The sequence below is a fragment of the Acomys russatus genome, chromosome 20 (assembly GCF_903995435.1).
Source record: "Acomys russatus chromosome 20, mAcoRus1.1, whole genome shotgun sequence".
In the NCBI taxonomy this organism is placed as follows: Eukaryota; Metazoa; Chordata; class Mammalia; order Rodentia; family Muridae; genus Acomys; species Acomys russatus.
The window spans coordinates 26,066,546-26,087,289 of NC_067156.1; the positions used below are offsets into that span (position 1 = coordinate 26,066,546).

At 43.4% G+C, this 20,744-nt stretch overlaps 1 protein-coding gene and 1 pseudogene across 1 annotated transcript; both read left to right on the forward strand.

Moving 5' to 3' along the window:
- The first annotated feature begins 2,052 nt into the window (after positions 1-2,052).
- LOC127204836 (uncharacterized) lies at positions 2,053-2,153 on the forward strand (annotated as a pseudogene).
- A 15,245-nt stretch (positions 2,154-17,398) lies between these two features.
- LOC127204133 (protocadherin gamma-B4-like) lies at positions 17,399-18,885 on the forward strand. The gene has a single exon (XM_051163041.1). It carries the CDS (start codon positions 17,509-17,511, stop codon positions 18,778-18,780), a length of 1,272 nt encoding a protein of 423 aa, XP_051018998.1. The 5' UTR covers positions 17,399-17,508; the 3' UTR covers positions 18,781-18,885.
- Positions 18,886-20,744: the final 1,859 nt, after the last annotated feature.

Below are 20,744 nucleotides of genomic sequence, written 5' to 3' on the forward strand. Positions count from 1 at the left end.
TTATGTGCTGAATTAAAGGAAAATTCCACTTATAATAGTTCAAGATTCAATACTCATATGTAAGTGGGTAAAAAATGGAACCTTCAACCAGGAGCAGATTGCAGAGTGTAGTGTGGACAAGTGCAACCTGTCACATTCTTCCAGCACAAAGTTTGTTCTGTAAACCTCAGACATCAGTATCTACTCAGTTTTATACCAGTCTTCCTATATTGTCCATATAACTGGAAACAGTCTCCTTCTAGAGACTCTATCATGGAAGTAAGTCTTTCAAGTCCTGATTTGGGGCCTATTGGCCATGTTGCCTACTCTGTCTTGACCAGTGACCTATAGCTAAGGTCATTATCCCATATGTCCCAAGTGGGGTTTGTACAACCATAAGAAACTGCACTCTTTCAAGCTGACAGTGAATTCCCACATTCAGTATTCTCCAGCCCTTGGCGCCAAGGTGGGTGTGTGCATGCTGGCAAGCCACCTCCATGACAGCACCCAGCAGATGCTGAACCCTGTGCCTGGGCACAACAGTCTTGAGCTCCTCTACATAATACTGCCCACCACAGTCTAGTGACCTATTCATCAGAGTAGTGGTGGTAGACATGGACTCTGAACACAATGCCTACCTCTCCTGCCTTATGGGACTCTACAGCCTAGGATAGCTCATGGGAGATGTTGTACTGGGCATACCTTGAATGGCAAGATGAAATCCATCACCACCCCCGACTGTAATTAAAAAATGAAGCTCAGCTACCTTATTCAGTCTCTGTTACACTGTGTGCAATCTTTGCAGATGGCTTGCAAGAGATACCTATGGACCTTAGTGATTGCCCAATACCCTGTGGCCCCTAGGCAAGCTCCAGATTTACCTGGTGATTGATCTCTGTGCTCTTTCTCCTTACTGTGGTTGTGGCTATTGCTCTACATGATAGGCAGGCATGACACTGGAGTCTCTTTTGAACTTGATCTCTGCTCCAAGGTTGCGTAGATTTCCCTTTTCCTCCCGACTATAGCAAGGAAATTTTGCTATATTCCTCCAAGTGGATTGGATGAACTACCTAACACTCTCCACGCACTGATTTTAATTTTATCCGCACAAAGCCCAAGGATGTTCTACTGCAAGATCTATGTGTTGAAGGCTTTGGGGCTGAAAGTACCTGCCAATAAAGACACCTGCAATGTAGGTTTGATTCAATAAACTTGCAAAAGATTCCTTCAAATCGTTCCTATGTGTAGTTAGGAGGAAACTCATTAACCTAGAAAGTAAGTATTTCTTGATTCTGTTGTGTTTTATTAATGTTTCTGGGTGTGGAGCATACAGTAAGGAAACCCTTTGTCAGCATATCTGTGTCACAATTGCTGTTCTGTAGAAATGGTCTTAAATTTTTTTGTTGATTCTAAAGCAATACAACTAAAAACATTGCAACAAAGTAACACATCACACTATCATTGTTACACATTATCTACCTTCCTTGCACTACTTGGTATTGAATTCAAGGCTTTTGACATTCTCAACATGCACTCTCACCCTGGGCTACATTCCGGTCTTGGTCACTGTTATATTGCTGTGAAAAGACACCAGGACTACAGCAACTCTTACAGAGGAAAGCATTTAATTAGGGCTTGTTTATAGTTTCAGAGGCTTAGTCCATTGTCATCCATCAGGGAGCATGGCAGCATGTAGTTAGACATGATACTGAGGTCGTAGCTAAGGGTTCTACCTCTGGATCCACAGGCAGCAGGAAGAGACAGACTCTGGGACAGGCTTGGGCTTTTGAAACTCCAAAGTCCACCCTAAGTGACACACTTCCTCCAACAAGGCCACACCTACTAAAGACAAGGCCACACCTCCTAATCCTTTTAAATAGTGCCAAGCCAATCCCTAAGAAATCAAATGTTTGAGCCTATGGAGGCCATTCTCATTCAAACCACTACAATTCCTAACCCCAGACATTATCTCCTGAATTAAACACAACTCTATAAAATTAAGTGATCCACTTACTTTGAGTGCAGTCAATCACAAATATCCTGTGTGTAACACAACAAATAAATGTATAAATATGGTTTATGTGACATGGAAGATAAGTGCAAAAGTAAGTTCTCTTTTGCAATCCAAAACTCATTGTTCAGTATGAGTTTTGATACATACAAAAAAGGAAGATAACACACAAAACAACTCTGAGGGATGACGGCATGGATGATGAGGCTTGTCTTGAGCACGTGGTCTGAGTCGAAGATGCCTGTGAATGGATGTTTGTTTTGACGTAGCACTAGCATATCCTACATACAGATTAGTATTCTGAGAGCAATGGGAATGAATAGGATCTGAATTTGCTTGTAACAGATGCGGAGCATCAAGCACATGAGAGGCAGATCTGCCTTAAAATGGTTCCTAAAGTAAGTTGTTTGAAGCAGGTTGCCAGAGATCCTCCAATGAAGAAGTTTTAGTTGGCATGATTATATGTTTTTAATTCAAGGAGAGATAATAGAATTATGGTCTGATATCACATCTGGATTAAGCATCTTTCTTTGAGAAAAGGCTATTTTCAGAAACCTTGAACTTGAGTGACCTCAATGGACAGCAAAAGAATCACACGTGGAATCCATTAAATAAAAATGCATTAACTTTACAATAAAAATGTTTTATGTAGCGTATACATTTCACTTCCTTTACATTTAAAAAAAAAGCATACAAAGCCTGTGTTACAGACATTCTTTAAATGTTAATAAGAACAGATAATGACATCTAAAAATAGAAGCTCTTCTATTTGCTGACACTGTCATAGATTCATTCAAAATGTTTCTGATTATCAATGACCTTACTAAAAATTGGCAAATGCAGATGACAATTCAAGAGTTCCAGAAATGTGTGATACCATATCTGCTCTATAGGATTCTAAGAGATATTTCCACAAGAATAAGTGAAAAATTTTCAGACAAAACCTAAGATTATTTGAAATCGAACATATTATTCTTCTGTTTCATTCACTCTCTTATTGGGAGAAATATAAGTGCCATAACTGCAAATTTAACAAATAAAATCCTCTACCAATTTCACAAAACGGGTGCAGTATGAAGTTAAGACTCTAAGTGTCGCTGTTCCCTAACTCGGGCAAGAAAACCGGTGGGAACAGGGTTGTGTTCGGATGAGATTACAAAGCTGTACAGAAATTCTAACCTGAAATGGTTCTCAGCGGGTCTCTGTTCATTTAAGGACCCTGAACTCTAATTCTGTGGATTACCAAGTGGGGAGGGCAGTTCTTCTACCAACAATTGCTGGGAAGTCTTTAACAAGCCAGCCATGGCGGCTCTGCAAAAGCGCCCGCCCTGCTGTGAGCTGCTCCTGCTTTTCAATCTCCTGTGGTGGCTGTGGGGCTCCGAAGCTGGCCAGATCCGCTACTCTATTCCCGAAGAATTGGAGAAAGGCTCCTTCGTGGGCAGCATCGCCAAAGACCTGAGGCTAGAGCCCCGCAAGCTGGCAGAGCACGGGGTCCGCATCGTCTCCAGAGGTAGGTCGCAGCTTTTCTCCCTGAACCAGGCAAGCGGCAGCTTGGTCACTGCTGGCAGGATAGACCGGGAGGAGCTGTGCGCCCAGAGCGCGCCCTGTCTCGTGAGCTTTAACATCCTTGTGGAGGATAAACTAAATCTTTATCCTGTGGAAGTGGAAATAGTGGACATTAATGACAATTCACCCCGATTCTTAAAGGAAGAAATGGAATTGAAAATTTTTGAAAACGCAGCTCCATCCTCTCGTTTTCTACTAATGGGTGTCTATGACCCTGATGTGGGAGTGAACTCCATTCAGAGTTTCAAGCTCAGCAGTAATAGTCACTTCTCAGTACATGTACAAAGCCAAGCCCATGGGCCCAAGTACCCGGAGCTGGTGTTGGAGCACACCCTGGACAGGGAAGGGGAAGCCGTTCACCATCTGGTTCTTGTTGCCATGGATGGTGGTGACCCTGTCCGAACAGGTGTGGCACGAATTCTAGTAACTGTCGTAGATGTGAATGACCATGCTCCAGTATTTTCTCAGCCTATCTATCGTGTGAGTGTTCCTGAAAATCTACCCGTGGGTACACGAGTGTTAACAGTTAATGCCACTGACCAGGATGAAGGGGTCCATGCGGAAATAACATATTCCTTTGTGAAGATCACAAACGAAATCTCACAGATTTTCTGCTTGGATACTTTAACTGGAGAAATTTCCACTTCTGAAACTCTAGACTATGAGGACTCAAAGTTTTATGAGCTGGATGTTGAAGCCCGGGATCAGCCAGGTCTTCAAGACCGAGCAAAAGTCTTAATAACCGTCTTGGATGTGAACGACAATGCGCCAGAAGTGGTCGTTACATCTGGCAGCCGAGCAATTGCTGAAAACGCGCCTCCGGGGACAGTAATTGCTCTTCTTCAAGTTTATGATAAAGACTCTGAACTGAATGGCCTGGTAACATGTTCCATCTCAGAAAGCCTCCCGTTTAAATTGGAAGGATCATTAGACAACTATTTTCGCTTAGTGACAAACACGGAACTGGATCGGGAGAAGACACCCTCATATAACATCTCTGTGACAGCCACCGATAGGGGAGTGCCACCTCTGTCTACGGCAAGGCTCATCTCCTTAGATGTGGCAGACATTAATGACAACCCACCAGTTTTCTCCCGCTCATCCTACTCTGTTTATGTCCCTGAGAATAACCGTAAAGGCGTCTCCATCTTCTCTTTGAACGCAATGGACCCTGACAGTGAAGAAAATGCTGAAATTATCTACTCTCTGGCCAAAGAAACCCTTCAGGGCACACCTCTATCCTCCCTCCTCTCCATCAACTCCAACACTGGTGTCCTGTATGCACTGTGTTCCTTTGACTATGAGCAGTTCAGAGAACTGAATCTACTGGTGACAGCCAGGGACAGAGGGAACCCCCCACTCAGCAGCAACGTGTCCCTGAACTTGTTTGTGCTGGACCAGAATGACAATGTACCTGAGATCCTGTACCCTGTCCTCCCCACTGATGGTTCTACTGGTGTGGAGCTGGCTCCCCGCTCTGCAGAGCCTGGATATCTAGTGACCAAAGTGGTAGCAGTGGACAAAGACACAGGACAGAACGCCTGGCTGTCCTACCGCCTGATCAAGGCCAGCGAGCCAGGGCTCTTCTCAGTGGGACTGCACACAGGTGAGGTGCGCACAGCAAGGGTCTTGCTAGACAGAGATTCACTCAAGCAGAGTCTGGTGGTGTCTGTGCAAGACCACGGCCAGCCCCCTCTGTCAGCTACTGTTACTCTCACTGTGGCTGTAGCCAGCAGCATTCCCGACATCCTGGCTGACTTGGGCAGCCTTGATATTCCACACAAGTCTGATGATTCAAGCCTTACAATGTACCTGGTGGTGGCAGTGGCCACTGTTTCTTGCATCTTCTTCACTTTTGTTACGGGGCTGCTGGTGCTCAGGCTGTGGCACTGGCATAAGTCAAGATTGCTGAAGGCCACAAGGAAAGATGTGTCAAATATAGCTACTTCACACTTTGTGGGTATTGATGGGGTGCAGGCTTTTCTGCAGACCTATTCCCATGAGGTCTCCCTCACAGCAGACTCAAGAAAGAGCCACCTGATCTTTCCCCAGCCCAACTATGCTCATACACTTATCAGTCAGGAGGGCTGTGAGAAAAATGAGCCTTTATTGATACAGGAAGATCCAACATTTTGTAAAGAGGAAGACTCTCTTGGTCAGGTAAGGTTATTGCTTTTTTTTTTTTTAATACAAACAGGAAATTGTAATGTTCTCTTTGAACAGCGATAAAGTTTTTCCTTCTTTTGAAATGAATCAGATTTGTCAATGTTCCTATATAAAATGTCCCCCCAGAGATCCAAGGCTTGATTTCCGATAAAAGTAATCAGAGGTGAGCTTTTGGAAAGGTATTGTATTGTAAGGATTGGAAAATGATGAAAGCTGTGGGAGGTAGGTCCCAGTAGAAGGGAGTTGGTTGCTTGGAGACGCAGCCTTGAGGGGGATACGTTATCCTGGGGCTTGTGCTTTACTGCTGCCATGAGGTCAACGTCCTTGCTCTACCATGTGTTCCTACTGTGGTGCTCTGCCTCGCTGCATCACTAACACTGCATCAGAGCCGGGTACCGCAAATGAAACCTCTGAGTCTGTGAGTCAAAAGAAATCTTCCCCCTATTCAAAATGACGTGTCTAGGATGCTTTTGTCACAGCAATGAAAATATAGCTAAGACAATATAATTCTGGGGTTTTCTTTTTTTATCAGCAGATTCCTTAAGTCTCTTTTCTTGATTTTCATAGGAGAAAAGTCTTATTTCATATTCCAGATTTGTTTGGTCCTTCTTTTCTGTACTTCTGATTTTGTACATCTCATTTCCAGGGGGATGTTCCTATTATAGAACAGTTAAGCAATTTGTATTCTTTATTGTTCCTGAGACAGGGTTTCTCTGTGTAACCTTGGTTGTCCTTGAGCTACTTGCTTTGTAGACCAGGCTGGCTTTGAACTCACAGAGATCCACCTGTCTCCGCCTCTCTAAGTGCTGTAATTACTGACGTGCGCCACCTCACCTGGCAGCAATTTGTTTTCTAAACTGAAAGAATTAAAGTCTCTACTATATACAATTAAGGCCTTAATTTTCCATTTTTCCTCAGTATTACATAATAATTGTAGGTGTCTTCCAAAATGGTGAAGATTCATCATGTGAGTGTTATTTTCTTTTCTTTTTTCTTTTTTCTTTTTTCTTTTTTCTTTAGACAGGGTCTCTTGTATCCCAAGCTGGCCTCATTTGGCTGACCTTGAACTTCTGATCCTCCTGCCTCTGCCTCAGGGGTGTGCACTACCACACCTGGTTAATGCAGAGTTGAGAATCAAACCTAGGGCTTTGTACATACTAAGCAAGCACTACCAAATTTTACCAGTTCTTAGCGAAAGGTATATGCACATTTACCTTATCTCTGCATCTTAGTATTTTCTTCCCATACTTGCCCTTTTACTGTCCTACATTGGTGAGAATTGATGTTCTGTTCCAGAATCTTTTGTAATCTTTGTCTCATTCTGGCTTAGTGATAAACTGCTTGCTGGGGTAAGTGCCCAATGGGCCATTGTACCATTATCGCTTTCTTGCTATACGTGTTCAGTACAGATGATATTTAAAGGTGGGTTGCTATGCCAATCTGCCATCCTTTATAGTGTTATCTTTTCACAAGAGCATAGATTGAATGTTACGCGTTTGTCTTAGTTCTTTCTAAAAGAGAAAAACACATAACCTATCAAATGTTAGAAGGTGTGCTGAAATGCCCTTTATGGTTCTTGCTTCGGTCAGAGGTCACAAGTGGAAAGAACTTCACTTTGGTTGCTGCCACTCTAATGATAGCAGTGAAACGGCCCTCTTTACTTCTTATAAATTTAGCTTCAAAAAAAAAATATTGATGTCTGTCCAAGAAACTGTCTATTCACTGATGCTTTTGTTAAAAGTTGAATAATATGTTTACAAACATTTGTAACTCATTTGAGCCAGTGAAAATCTCTATGGTCTTCCAAGGAATATCTAAAAAAATTTAAACCTTGCTTTATCTGTCTCACACAATTCTAGGAAGATGAAATAAAACAACTTTGTGAAAATATTTTTCCAACAATAAACTAGTATAGTGAACAAGTGTTTGTTGACATCACCGCTATTATAATTGTTGTATTGTTACATTATTACAATGACATTGTATTAGGTGCTTGATAGTGTCTAATAATGAAAATTAGTTTTAATATAAAATCACTTATAGGAAATATCTCTAAAAAAATAGCAGACTGACTGGTGCATTGGAGGATGAAGGCTTAACAGAATACAAATGAAAATTTAGATAATTTAGCATTTAAAGAATATATATTTATGTCATATAAGAGCTCTATAATTAACACATAGGAACTCTGTATCTAAATATTTGAAGGAAGTGAAGATTATCATTTACAGGAATTGGTTTTATTCCTTATGACTGAAGATGCAAATAGCATTATGGAATATTGAGCATAAACTGGTGAAATTTTTTAATTGTCAAAGGAATAAAAGAAAGGGACTTCTGGTGAGGAGATAGAGTCTGTGGTTGGCTCTTCTTGAGAGTAAGCTGATGATGATTAGGTGGGTGTGGTGAAACACATCTGAATCCCAGAACTCAGAAGCCTGAAGCAGGAGGATTGTAGGTCTGAAGCTAACCTTTGAGAAGCTGCCTCAAAGGGGGAAGAGGTAGAATCAATAGCCAAGGAATTAATAGTCCTGAGTTAGAAGATTCAATGACCTGACAATAGAGGGGCCTGACTACGCATACACCTGAATTTGGTGTGCATGTGCGATGAAACCTAATGTGGAATACATGTTGAAGATGTAGGAGGCTCTCCTTTGTAATCTGATGTTAACAGTGATAATAAAAACAAAGAAACTAAAAATCCATTTCTGTGGCACAGAACTTGCCAACTATGCACAGAGCCACTGTGCCAGTCCTCAGCACCACAAAAGTAAGTAACAATAAGCTTGCCTTGTGTGTCTGAAGCCCTTGTTTCAAATAAATGCTGCCACAAGGAAGGGAGGAATGAAGAAGGGAGAAAATTGGAAGAGAAAAGAAAAGAAAATGGATAAGAAAAGGGAAAGAGAGCAAAGAGAAAAGAAAAACAAAGCTATTAGATTTTTTTTTTAGACAAGATCTTGTTATGTAGGCAAATGTGCTCTATAATTCCCTGTGTGGCCTTAAATTTGTAATCTTCCTGTTTCCATCTCCCAAATATCATACCTGACTAGTTTATGCTTTTAAGTAAGAAGCTAGGGGTGATAAATGTTTTTCTAAGCCAATATTGTGCTATTTACATTTCTATAGTTATTATGAAAGAGTTCGTTTCTCAATCATGATTTCTCAATCATGACCTGATTTTTGAACAATGATGATATGACTCTTTTATTTTGTTTTAACTCAATGTTAATTTTAAACATTGTATATCCTATGTATTAGTCATATGAATTTAATGGCCTACACAAATATGATTGTTTTATAAGCTGTAAGGGGATAATTTTTGAATGATTTTAAACTACATCTTGAACATAGCATTGCCAAAGCTAGCTGAGTTTCATGGGTAAATGACTAGTTTAATCTTTCACCTGAGTTTCCTGTGACCATATAACTTGAACAAATAAAACATTTACTATAGAAAACTTATCGAACTTATCAACTATTAAACATATGAAAATCATGGACTAACGGAAACTTTTTGATCAACTTACCATACAAATAGCTAATACCAAGCTAAGCTGTCAGAGAGTTTGACCATATATTGGATTTTGAATCTTCATGGAAGCGACTCTTCAGGATCACCTGGCTGTTTTATCACCTACATAAATTGTCCATTTCTGAACAAACGCTGTTGAAGTGACAGCTGTCAAGGGGATGAATAAACTAGCAGAGAAAGTTATTGCAAAATACTTACTTTTTCTTTTAACTAAACAGAACTTCAAACAAATGGTTCATCAACGAAAATTTTACAGAGAATGTAAAATAGTATATAGAAATATATTTGCAGTATAGATTTACAATATAGATTTAAATGACGTTTGCATGCTTGCCTGCAAAGGCTTAATTTTCTCTAACTTCAACATTACTTCCTGAGAGATATTTTTAAAAGGCGTTTGGATTTATCAAATAGTCAATACTTTAAAATGTATCTTTCAAGTATATCCGTGGTGTCTGGGGCGAAGGAATTTAAACAAATAGAAACTTTGAAGACTTAAACAGTTTTCTGTAAAAATCAGTTCATTTTGCTTCAATTCAAGATGGTGCAGTAACTTAGTAAGGACTCTGCGCGCCGCTGTTCACCAGCCCGGAGAAGGTGGTGCAGGAGCTCAGTCACAACCACCGAGTTTACAACACAAAGAAAGGACACACTGAGACAAGCCCTCCTCCAAGCTGCACCAAACTCAAGCCTTTTTTCGGAAGAATTCCCGGCTTCTCTTCCGCATACTGGAGGTCCCCGAAGACACAACCGGGTTCTGAAACACATTCCAAGACCTCTCAGGGTCTGAGCGAGATCCTCAGGACAGCAATGGCGCCTGGGCAGAGAGGCGCCGGCCACAGAGGATTCGTGCTGCTTTCCATCCTCCTGGGGACCCAGTGGGAAGTCTGGGCAGGACAGATTCTCTACTCCGTGTCTGAAGAGACAGACAAGGGGTCTTTTGTGGGAAATATCACGAAGGACTTGGGACTGCAGCCTCGGGAGCTGGCGGAGCGCGGTGTCCGCATCATCTCCAAAGGTAAGACCCAGCTTTTCTCTCTGAACCCGCGGAGCGGCAGCTTGGTTACAGCAGGCAGAATAGACCGGGAGGAACTGTGCGCCCAGAGCCCACGGTGTCTCATAAGCTTTAACATCTTGGTGGAAGACAAAATGAATCTTTACCCTATAGAAGTGGAAATAATGGATATTAATGACAATGCTCCCAGATTCTTAACAGAAGAAATAAACGTAAAAATAATGGAGAATGCAGCTCCTGGGATGCGATTTCCGTTAAGCGAGGCTACAGATTCAGACGTGGGCACAAACTCCCTCCAGAGATACCAGCTCAGCCCCAGTCATCACTTCTCCCTGGTTGTGCAAAGTGGAGATGATGGAACCAAGTACCCAGAACTGGTGCTGGAAAAGTCTCTTGATCGGGAAGAAGAGGGGGTTCACCATCTGGTCCTCACGGCCTATGATGGCGGGGACCCACTCCGATCGGGCACCGCCAGCATCCGTGTGACAGTGGTGGATGTGAATGATCACGTGCCAGTCTTCTCTCTGCCGCGGTATCAAGCGACAGTCCCTGAGAACGTGCCAGTAGGCACAAGACTTCTCACAGTAAATGCCATCGATCTAGATGAGGGAGTCAATGGGGAAGTGACATATTCTTTTCGGAAAATTACTCCAGAACTTGTACAAATATTCCATCTGAGCTCCCTTACGGGGGAACTGTCGACTTTAAAAAGTCTGGATTATGAAGAATCCAGCCTCTATGAACTGGAAGTTCAGGCTCAAGATGGTGCTGGCAGTCTAACCAAGGCAAAGGTACTGATCACGATTTTAGATGTGAATGACAATGCCCCGGAAGTCACTGTCACCTCTGTGAGCAGCCCAGTCCCTGAAGATACACCACCCGGGACAGTGATCGCTCTGTTCTACCTCCAAGACAAAGATTCAGGGAAGAACGGTGAGGTGACCTGCTCTTTTCCAGAAAACTTGCCTTTTAAATTAGTGCGATCAATTGATAATTACTACAGGTTGGTCACAGCACAACACCTGGACCGGGAAAAGGTGTCTGTGTACAACATCACATTGAAAGCCACAGATGGTGGAATCCCTCCCCTGTCCACAGAAACTCACATATCCATTCATGTGTCGGACACCAACGACAACCCACCCACCTTCTCCGACTCTTCATATTCCATCTACACCCCTGAGAACAATCCCAGAGGCGCCTCCATCTTCTCGGTGACTGCACAAGACCCTGACAGTGACAAGAATGCCCAAGTCACCTATGCTTTAGCTGAGGACACCATCCAGGGGGTACCAGTGTCCTCCTATATCTCCATCAACTCTGACACTGGTGTCCTGTATGCACTTGGATCCTTCGACTATGAGCAGTTTCGGAATCTACAACTAAGAGTGACTGCGCGTGACAGTGGGGACCCACCTCTCAGCAGTAATGTGTCATTGAACCTCTTTGTGTTGGACAAGAATGACAATGCCCCTGAGATCCTGTACCCTGCCCTCCCCACCGATGGTTCTACAGGGGTGGAGCTGGCTCCCCGCTCTGCAGAGCCTGGATACCTAGTAACCAAGGTGGTGGCTGTGGACAAAGACTCAGGCCCAAATGCTTGGCTGTCCTACCGCCTGCTTAAAGCCAGTGAGCCAGGGCTTTTCTCTGTAGGGCTCCACACAGGGGAGGTGCGCACTGCAAGGGCCCTACTGGACAGAGATGCGCTTAAACAAAACCTCGTGGTAGCTGTACAGGACCACGGCCAGCCCCCACTCTCAGCCACTGTGACACTCACTGTGGCTGTGGCCAACAGCATTCCTGATGTTCTGGCAGACCTAGGCAGCATCAAGACCCCCAGTGAACCTGACGATTCAGACATCACTCTCTACCTAGTGGTGGCAGTGGCCACTGTTTCCTGTGTTTTCCTTGTCTTTGTCACTGTGCTACTGGCTCTCAGACTGTGGCGCTGGCACAAGTCACACATGCTACCTGCTTCAGGTGGTGGGCTGGAAGACGTCCCTGCCTCGCACTTTGTAGGTTTAGATGGGGTTCAAGCTTTCCTACAAACATATTCCCACGAGGTCTCACTCACCGCAGACTCTCGAAAGAGCCACATTATCTTCCCTCAGCCCAACTACGTGGATACACTCATCAGCCAAGACAGCTGTGAGAAAAGCGATTCTTTGTTAACGTCCATAGATTTTCAGGAATGTAAGGGTGAAACCCCAAGTGCCCAGGTGAGTTCATAGCTTTACTTTTTCTGTGTGCCTGTGTGTATGCCGTGCTCTCATGATGCCAAGTACCTTCTATTGCTTTCCGCCTTGTATATTGAGGGAGGGTCTCTTATTTAAACCTAGAGCTGGCCGATTTGACTCTGAGATCCCCGCATCTCCATCTCTTGTGCTCTGGGATCACAAGTGGGCCACCATGCCTACCTGGTACTTACTTGGGTGCTGGGCTTGGGATCCAAACTGTGCCTCTCACACTTTCAAGTCTAACAATTTATCCATGAACCATCGACAAAGGATCCTCTTCCTTAATCTTTTGCTGGGAGTCTTCCCCAGCATGTTACTGACAGGGCAGCTGGCAGAAGGAGATGGGGGGGAGGCGCGGAGCAGAAGGAGATGAAGGCGGGAGTCAGATGTGATGGTCAAGGGAATCCTGGAGCTCTGACTAATTAGCAATTGGAGGCTTCTTTATTTATACAGGTTTCACAGAACAAAGACAGACTAATGATTATCCAAGAAGTACAAATTATATGTTTGATTTTTTTCATTACATGTTCAGGGTTATAAGTTCAATCACAATTAGAAAATACAAACAACAGATTTTATTTTTATTATCAGCCCCATAATTCCAATTTAAAGAATCTAAAGAATGGCTCCTCTAAAGAAAATGCATTTATTATATGACAGCCTGCTTTTAGGCTGGCAGTGTTTGTAGTTTTAAAGCACTCCAGAGAAACAGAAAATATCTAAATCACCCTTTTTATGAATAGCAAATACTAATACCTACCTTCTTTTGCTATACGTTTCATCATCTACTCTATAAAGAAGGAAAAGTTTGAATCAGTTTATCTTAATTACTGAATTCTATTCCTTCATGGGTGAACCCTGTATGGCTCCTTATTGTAAAGCAGGGCCTTGAATCTGTTACCTGTTCTCGTGGCCAGAGTTTGTCAATTGTCTCTGTTTACCATGCACCAATTATACTGTTGGAGTTTGCTTAGGGTCAGGCACCCCAAGAAGATTCTTGGAGTAATGGCCTCACCTTGCTGTGTGCTTATCTGTGTTTAATGATCTCCAGGGCATAAGGAAGACTTCCAAATAAAGCCAGACAAAGTTAATTTTAGGATGTTCCTAAAAAGACTCACCCATAATTTTCTCAATAAACGAATCATAATATAGAAAATCCCCAAGAATGCAACACACAGAGACCAAAGTCCAACCGTGAGAGATAGAATGGCGGTGAGTGCAGCATTCGGCTCAGCTTAGCTGAAACTATGTCAAAAGCTGTGATGGCTTCATTACTTTTGCTGCTTCCAATGGGCGTGGCTGTGCAGGTCTTTATTTCCACAAAGGTTATATTTCGCGTGAGCTGTCTCTTACCATTTTGCAAAAACAAGAATTAGGAAAATATAGATGTAATGACATTTAAATGGTGCAGAAAGTTCACCATTTCAGTGGTTGTACTTCAGCAAGAAGCACGTAAACCATGCTATCCTTTCATTAAACCCTGTGCACAAGAATATGAATAAATAGGCTCATGTATCTTGTGCCACCTACCTTCCTTCTGTTTCATTTTCTTAACTCAAATATCATCTAAATAAACATGAATTGTTGAGCATTCAGGCTGGAGAGATGGCTCAGAGGTTAATAGCACTGGCTGGTCATCCAGAGGTCCTAAGTTCAATTCCCAGCAACCACATGGTGGCTCATAACCATCTATAATGAGATCTGGTGCCCTCTTTTGGCAGGCATGCATGCAGGCAGAACATTGTGTATATAATAGATAGATAGGTAGGTAGATAGATAGATAGATAGATAGATAGATAGATAGATAGATAGATAATTTTTAAGTAAAGCGTTCCTTAGCCACCTTCCCAGGGTCCTCCTTAGAATTCAAATCTATAAAAGAGACTTATTTAGTGGCCTTTTCAATCTGGAGCCTTTCTCTGCTTTGCTTCTATCTCCACTCAACTTAGGAGCCTTTAAAAGCATGATTACTTGCTCAACTGTGTAAATCACAGGCATCAATTAAAGTTGGTTTGCTAATGGAATATTAGATAGATGCTTTGAGGATGGAATGTGTCCAGCTGGGTGGATACCTTAGTCAATAAAATGCTTCCTGCAGAAGCATGAACACCTGAGTTAATTCTCAGTACTCATGAGAAAAATGCAAGTATGGTGGTGCGTTTTTAACCCCAGTGCTGGGGAGACAGAAACAGGCAGGTCTCTGGGATTAGTCTGGCCAGCCTAATTTAACTGGTGAAACCCAAAGTCCCAGTGAGAGACACTGACTCAAAAAAAATGGGTAACTCTTGAAGAACAATGCCTGATATTTACCTCTGGCCCTACACACACACACACTTCATACAAAAGAATGAAATGTGTCAAGTATCACTAAAATCTCTATTTAAAAAACAAACATGGTATCTAATGCACTAAAGTTAATTGGTCAAAGTGGATTAAATATGTCAAATAATATGAAGTTTCCAAAGTAGGTGTGGTGGTTTTGCTTGCTATTGCAACAACGCTCCAGAGACAGAAGCAAGAACTATGGGCCAGCCTCTTCTAACTCAAACACCAGTGTCTTTTTCAAGTGTTCTAACTCTATTTGAGAAATGGACAGTTGCATTCATTCGCACACAACTCCAATATGTTCTTTTTTTAATTTTTTTATTATTAATTTATTCTTGTTATATCTCAATGGTTATCCCATCCCTTGTGTCCTCCCATTCTTCCCTCCCTCTCCTTCTCCCCTTATTCCCCTCCCCTATGACTGTTCCTGAGGGGGATTACCTCCCCCTGTATATGCTCATAGGGTATCAAGTCTCTTCTCGGTAACCTGCTGTCCTTCCTCTGAGTGCCACCAGGTCTCCCCCTCCAGGGGACATGGTCAAATGTGAGGCACCAGAGTACGTGAGAAAGTCGTATCCCACTCTCCACTCAACTGTGGAGAATGTTCTGACCATTGGCTAGATCTGGGTAGGGGTTTAAAGTTTACCGCCTGTATTATCCTTGGCTGGTGCCTTAGTTTGAGCGGGACCCCTGGGCCCAAATCTGCCTATCATAATGTTCTACTTGTAGGTTTCTAGGACCCTCTGGATCCTTCTACTTTGCTATTCTCCCATGCTTCTCTCATCTAGGGTCCCAATAGGATGTCCTCCCCTCTGTCCCAGTTTCCCGGTAAGTGAAGGCTTTCGTCCAATATATTCTTTTGGTGGTACTCCAGCTAAAGTGTCTGTGGTCTTTCTCTAGGGGGTATACTAGGAAGGCTCTATGAAATAACCACCTTGTACTGTCAAGCCCCACTTTCACTTATCCATTCTTCTGGGAAACAAAAGATTAAAAATAAGTAAGTTTGGGAATTGACTACTTCCATATTCTTTCAGATTGTTTTTGTACTACACTTATTTATAGGAAGAATTTGGCAAAGTGATAATGACTCCTGGGACTTTCTGAGTGCTAATTAAAAGGGTTTTTTCCTAGTGTAATGCTGTATTTTGTGGTATTTTTCCATACGAAAAAGCACTTAGGATCATGAGAGAATGTTTCACTCCTGTAGTGTTCAGGGGTGTAATAATTAAGGAAGAGGACTATATTAAATTTTGTGGGGAAAAGCACACTAGTAAAGAGATTCCAGACATAATGAGAAGGAACTCCCCTAATCAACACTTATTAGATTCTCAAATACATTTTTAAACAAAGAAGAGAAGTCATCATCAAACTCAGGCAGCTATTGAAAGCAAGGTTTCCATGAAGGTTTCTCTCCAACCTTAAGGTTATCATGAAATGTAAAGCAAGTGCAAAGGGAGAGACCAATACAGGAGTTTCATGAACTTTAGTCCCTTTGTGTCACAAGGTAAAGTATTACTTGCTTGGTGGTTTGAATATTGATCTTAGAGTTTATAGTGAGAGTAGCTCTAATGGGAAATGGGTGGCCTAACTGTTCAGCCTGCATTATTTCTTTGACGATGATACTGGAAATGAGAATCAGATAATACTACTGTAAGGCAATTGCTTGATCTATTTTTTTTTTTTTAATGAAATAGGTTGGATGATGAGGGTGAATTACACCTTCGACAAGCCACATTTTGTCCAGGCATGGTGGTGCACAATTTTAATACCAACATTTGTGAGGAATGAGGCAGGTGGATCTCTGTGATTAGAGGCCAGCATGTTTTATATAATTCCAGGACAGCCAGGCTATGTAGATAGACCCTGTCTCAAAAGAAAGAAGGAAGGAAGGAAAGAAGAAAAGAAGGAAGAAGAAAGAGAAAAAACAAACAAAGAGAAAGAAGGAGGAGGAATAAAAAGAAGAAGAAGAAGAAGAAGAAGAAGAAGAAAGAAGAAGAAGAAAAAGAAAAGAAGAAGAAGAAGAAGAAGAAGAAAAAGAAGGAGGATATATTCCAACATTACTGACACACTTAGAAAAGAAAGTATGAATTATGTCATAGTGGGTGACCTAGAAAAGAAGATAAAATATTAGGGATAAAAATAATGAAAAATTTCCCCCTGTATTGCTGCTAAATAAATATGCAATGCTATTGCTCCCTGAGATTATTTAGGCCAAGACTATTACAGTCGTGTTTGGCTAACTAGTTGTGTATCAAAGATTAAAACATGTTTGTGTCAACATATTTTATGCGTTTACCGATATATTCCTGGGTTTGTGATTTTTTTTTAAAAAAAAGAATTTCTGACAATATGATTTGGGACGTTATTAAATACGTGAAAATTGATTAAGAACCACTAACAGCAGAGGCTGCAGTTTCCTACTATGGACTCTGGGCGCCGCTGTTGGCCAGACTGGAGAGCCTGAGAGCCTCTTCTTGCGCAGCCGCAGAGCGCTTTCCAAGACACCCTTTCTCAGCCTTCTCCTTTAAACGCAGCTTCTTTCCCAGCAAAAGAAGAATCGTTTCATGGACTAGAACTAGTATCAAACTCCATTAGGAACCCGGAATATCCGCAGCACGGAGCTACCTCGTAACCCAGCGTTTCCAGCCTGGTGAGCAAATAAACGGGAACAAGAAGGATGCGGGAGGGCGCTGCCCAGAGGCGCCAGAGGCAGTGGCGGCCAATACTCCTTCCCTTCCTGCTCCCTTTGTTCAGCCCCGCGCTCTCTGAGCAGATCCGCTACAAGATCCCCGAGGAGATGCCCACCGGCTCGGTAGTGGGGGACCTCGCCAAGGACCTGGGCTTCAGTGTCCAGGAGTTACCCATGCGAAAACTACGTATCAGTTCCGAGAAGCCTTATTTCAGTGTGAGCACAGAAAGCGGCGAGTTGCTAGTGAGCAGCAGGCTGGACAGGGAGCAGATATGCGGGAAGAAGCCAGTGTGTGTTCTGGAATTTGAGGCTGTTGCTGAAAACCCATTGAACTTTTATCACGTGAGCGTGGAGCTGGAGGACATTAATGACCACATGCCAAAATTCATGCACACATTCTTTGAATTGCAAATAAGTGAGTCCACAAAACCAGGGACACGATTTATCTTAGGATCTGCCCATGATGCAGATGTTGGAACCAATTCTCTGCAGAATTACCAGCTTAGTCCTAATGATCATTTTTCACTGGTGAATAAAGAGAAGTCAGACGGTAGTAAGTACCCTGAAATGGTATTGAAGACACCTCTAGACCGGGAAAAGCAGAAATCCTACCACTTGACCCTGACTGCTTTGGACTTTGGGCAGCCACCCCTCAACAGCACTGCACAAATACAAGTCCTAGTGACTGATGCCAATGATAACCCTCCAGTGTTCAGCCAAGACATATACAGGGTGAGCCTTCCAGAAAACGTGCACCCAGGAACCACCGTGCTTCGGGTGGTGGCCACAGACCAGGACGAAGGTGTCAACTCCGAGATCACGTTTTCTTTCAGCGAAGCTGGTCAGATCACGCAATTTAACCTGGATTCTAATACCGGGGAAATTACTACTCGAGGCACATTAGATTTCGAAGAAGTCAAAGAATATTCCCTTGTTTTGGAAGCAAGGGATGGTGGGGGAATGATTGCACAATGTACGGTGGAGATAGAAATCCTGGATAAGAATGACAACGTCCCTGAAGTGTTATTCCAATCTCTACCTGACTTCATAATGGAGGACGCTGAGCCAGGAACTTATGTCGCTCTGCTTAAAACCCGCGACAAAGATTCTGGACGCAATGGAGACGTTGCCTGTAAATTAGAGGGTGTTGCTCCATTTAAAATAATCACTTCTTCAAGAAACACATATAAATTAGTGACGGATGGAGTTCTAGACCGCGAGCAGAAACCCGGAATACAACATTACTATCAGAGCCACTGACAAGGGTGACCTGCCCCTCTCTTCCAGCAAAATTGTCACCTTGCGTATTGGTGATGTGAATGATAACGCGCCAGTTTTCACAAAGGTTTCATATGTGGTCCATGTTGCAGAAAACAATCCGCCGGGAGCCTCCATCGCTCAAGTCAGCGCCTCTGACCCAGATTTGGGGTCCAATGGCCACGTCTCCTACTCCATCATAGCCAGCGATCTGGAGCCTAAATCACTGTGGTCCTACGTGACCGTGAATGCGCAGAGCGGGGTGGTGTTCGCCCAGCGCGCCTTCGACCACGAACAGCTGCGCTCCTTCCAGTTGACATTGCAGGCGCGCGACCAGGGCTCTCCCGCTCTCAGCTCCAACGTGAGCATGCGCGTGCTGGTGGGCGACCGCAACGACAACGCGCCACGCGTGCTCTACCCCGCGCTTGAGCCCGATGGCTCCGCGCTCTTCGACATGGTGCCTCGCGCTGCCGAAACCGGATACCTGGTCACCAAAGTGGTAGCTGTGGATGCAGACTCAGGACACAATGCCTGGCTGTCATACCACGTGCTGCAGGCCAGCGATCCTGGGCTCTTCAGCCTGGGGCTGCGCACAGGCGAGGTGCGCACAGCGCGTGCCTTGGGCGACAGAGACTCCACGAGGCAGCGCCTTCTGGTCTCTGTGCGTGATGGTGGACAGCCACCGCTCTCTGCTACGGCAACGTTGCACCTGATCTTCGCAGATAGTCTGCAGGAGGTCCTGCCAGACCTCAGCGATGACCCGCTGCCCCCTGACCCTCAAGCCGAGCTGCAGTTCTACTTGGTTGTGGCCTTGGCTTTGGTTTCTGTGCTTTTTCTCCTGGCTGTGATGCTAGCCATTGCACTTCGACTGCGACACCCCTCCAGCAGCAAGGCATGGGGCTGCTTTCAGTCAGACGTTGTGGTTCCCCCCAACTACAGTGATGGGACTTTGCCGTATTCCTACAACCTGTGTGCTGCAGCCACAGGAAAGGCAGAGTTTAACTCTCTAACATGTAATGACCAGCTGAAATCAGGACAGGATATATTTTTTGGAGATTCAGCAGGGGCCTTGTTTCCACTTTGTAATTCCAGTGAGTCAACCTCCCATCAGGTGAGTTTCCTGCAAGCATAAGGTACTTCTTTCTACTCAGTTCTTCATATTCTCCGGAAATATATATATATCACGAAAAGTTAGTGTGGCTAAGTGGAGATGAGCACCTGATCTCCACTTGATGAGTCAGTCCCTAAGGCCACCACAAAAAGTTTTAGTGGGTTAAGAAGTGCTTATGGGGGCCAGAGAGAGACTCACTAGCTGCTCTTTCAGCGAACCCAGGTTCAATTCCCAGCACTCACATAGCAATTGCCTGTAACTCCTGTCCCAAGGGATCTGATGCCCTCTTCTAGCCTCCGAGAGCATCAGACACACACAGTGCACAGACACTCATGTAGACAAACACCTATACACATCTAATAAATAAATAGTTCCAAACAGTGACGATGCAATTTTTTAAAAGTAGATAAAGTAGGAGCACTTGTGTAACTTACATGTATGATGTACTGACCTCAGATGTTCAGGAAGTGGTCTTACCTACAATATGAACTTTTACACAGTGTTGTCTCTCCTTAAAATTCAATTGATATTTCTCCATGAATTTTCTCCCTGTTGCTTAATAAGATGAATGCTTTGTAGATTACACATACTATAAATATAAAAGCAATCATTGAGCTGGGCATGGTGGCTCACATCTTTAATCCCAGCACTCAGAAGGCAGAGGCAGGTGAAACTCTGAGTTTGAGGCCAGCCTGGTCTACAGAGAGAGTTCCAGGACAGCCAGGGCTACACAGAGAAACCCTGTCTTTAAAAAGACAATCACTGACGGGAGGGAGGAAGGAATGGGAGGATACAAGGGATGGGATAACCATTGAGACATAATATGAATAAGTTAATAAAAAATAAATAAAAATCA

Excerpts from the sequence above, each read along its gene's own strand:
- LOC127204133 (XM_051163041.1), top strand. The coding sequence starts at position 17,509 with ATGCGGGAGGGCGCTGCCCAGAGGCGCCAGAGGCAGTGGCGGCCAATA.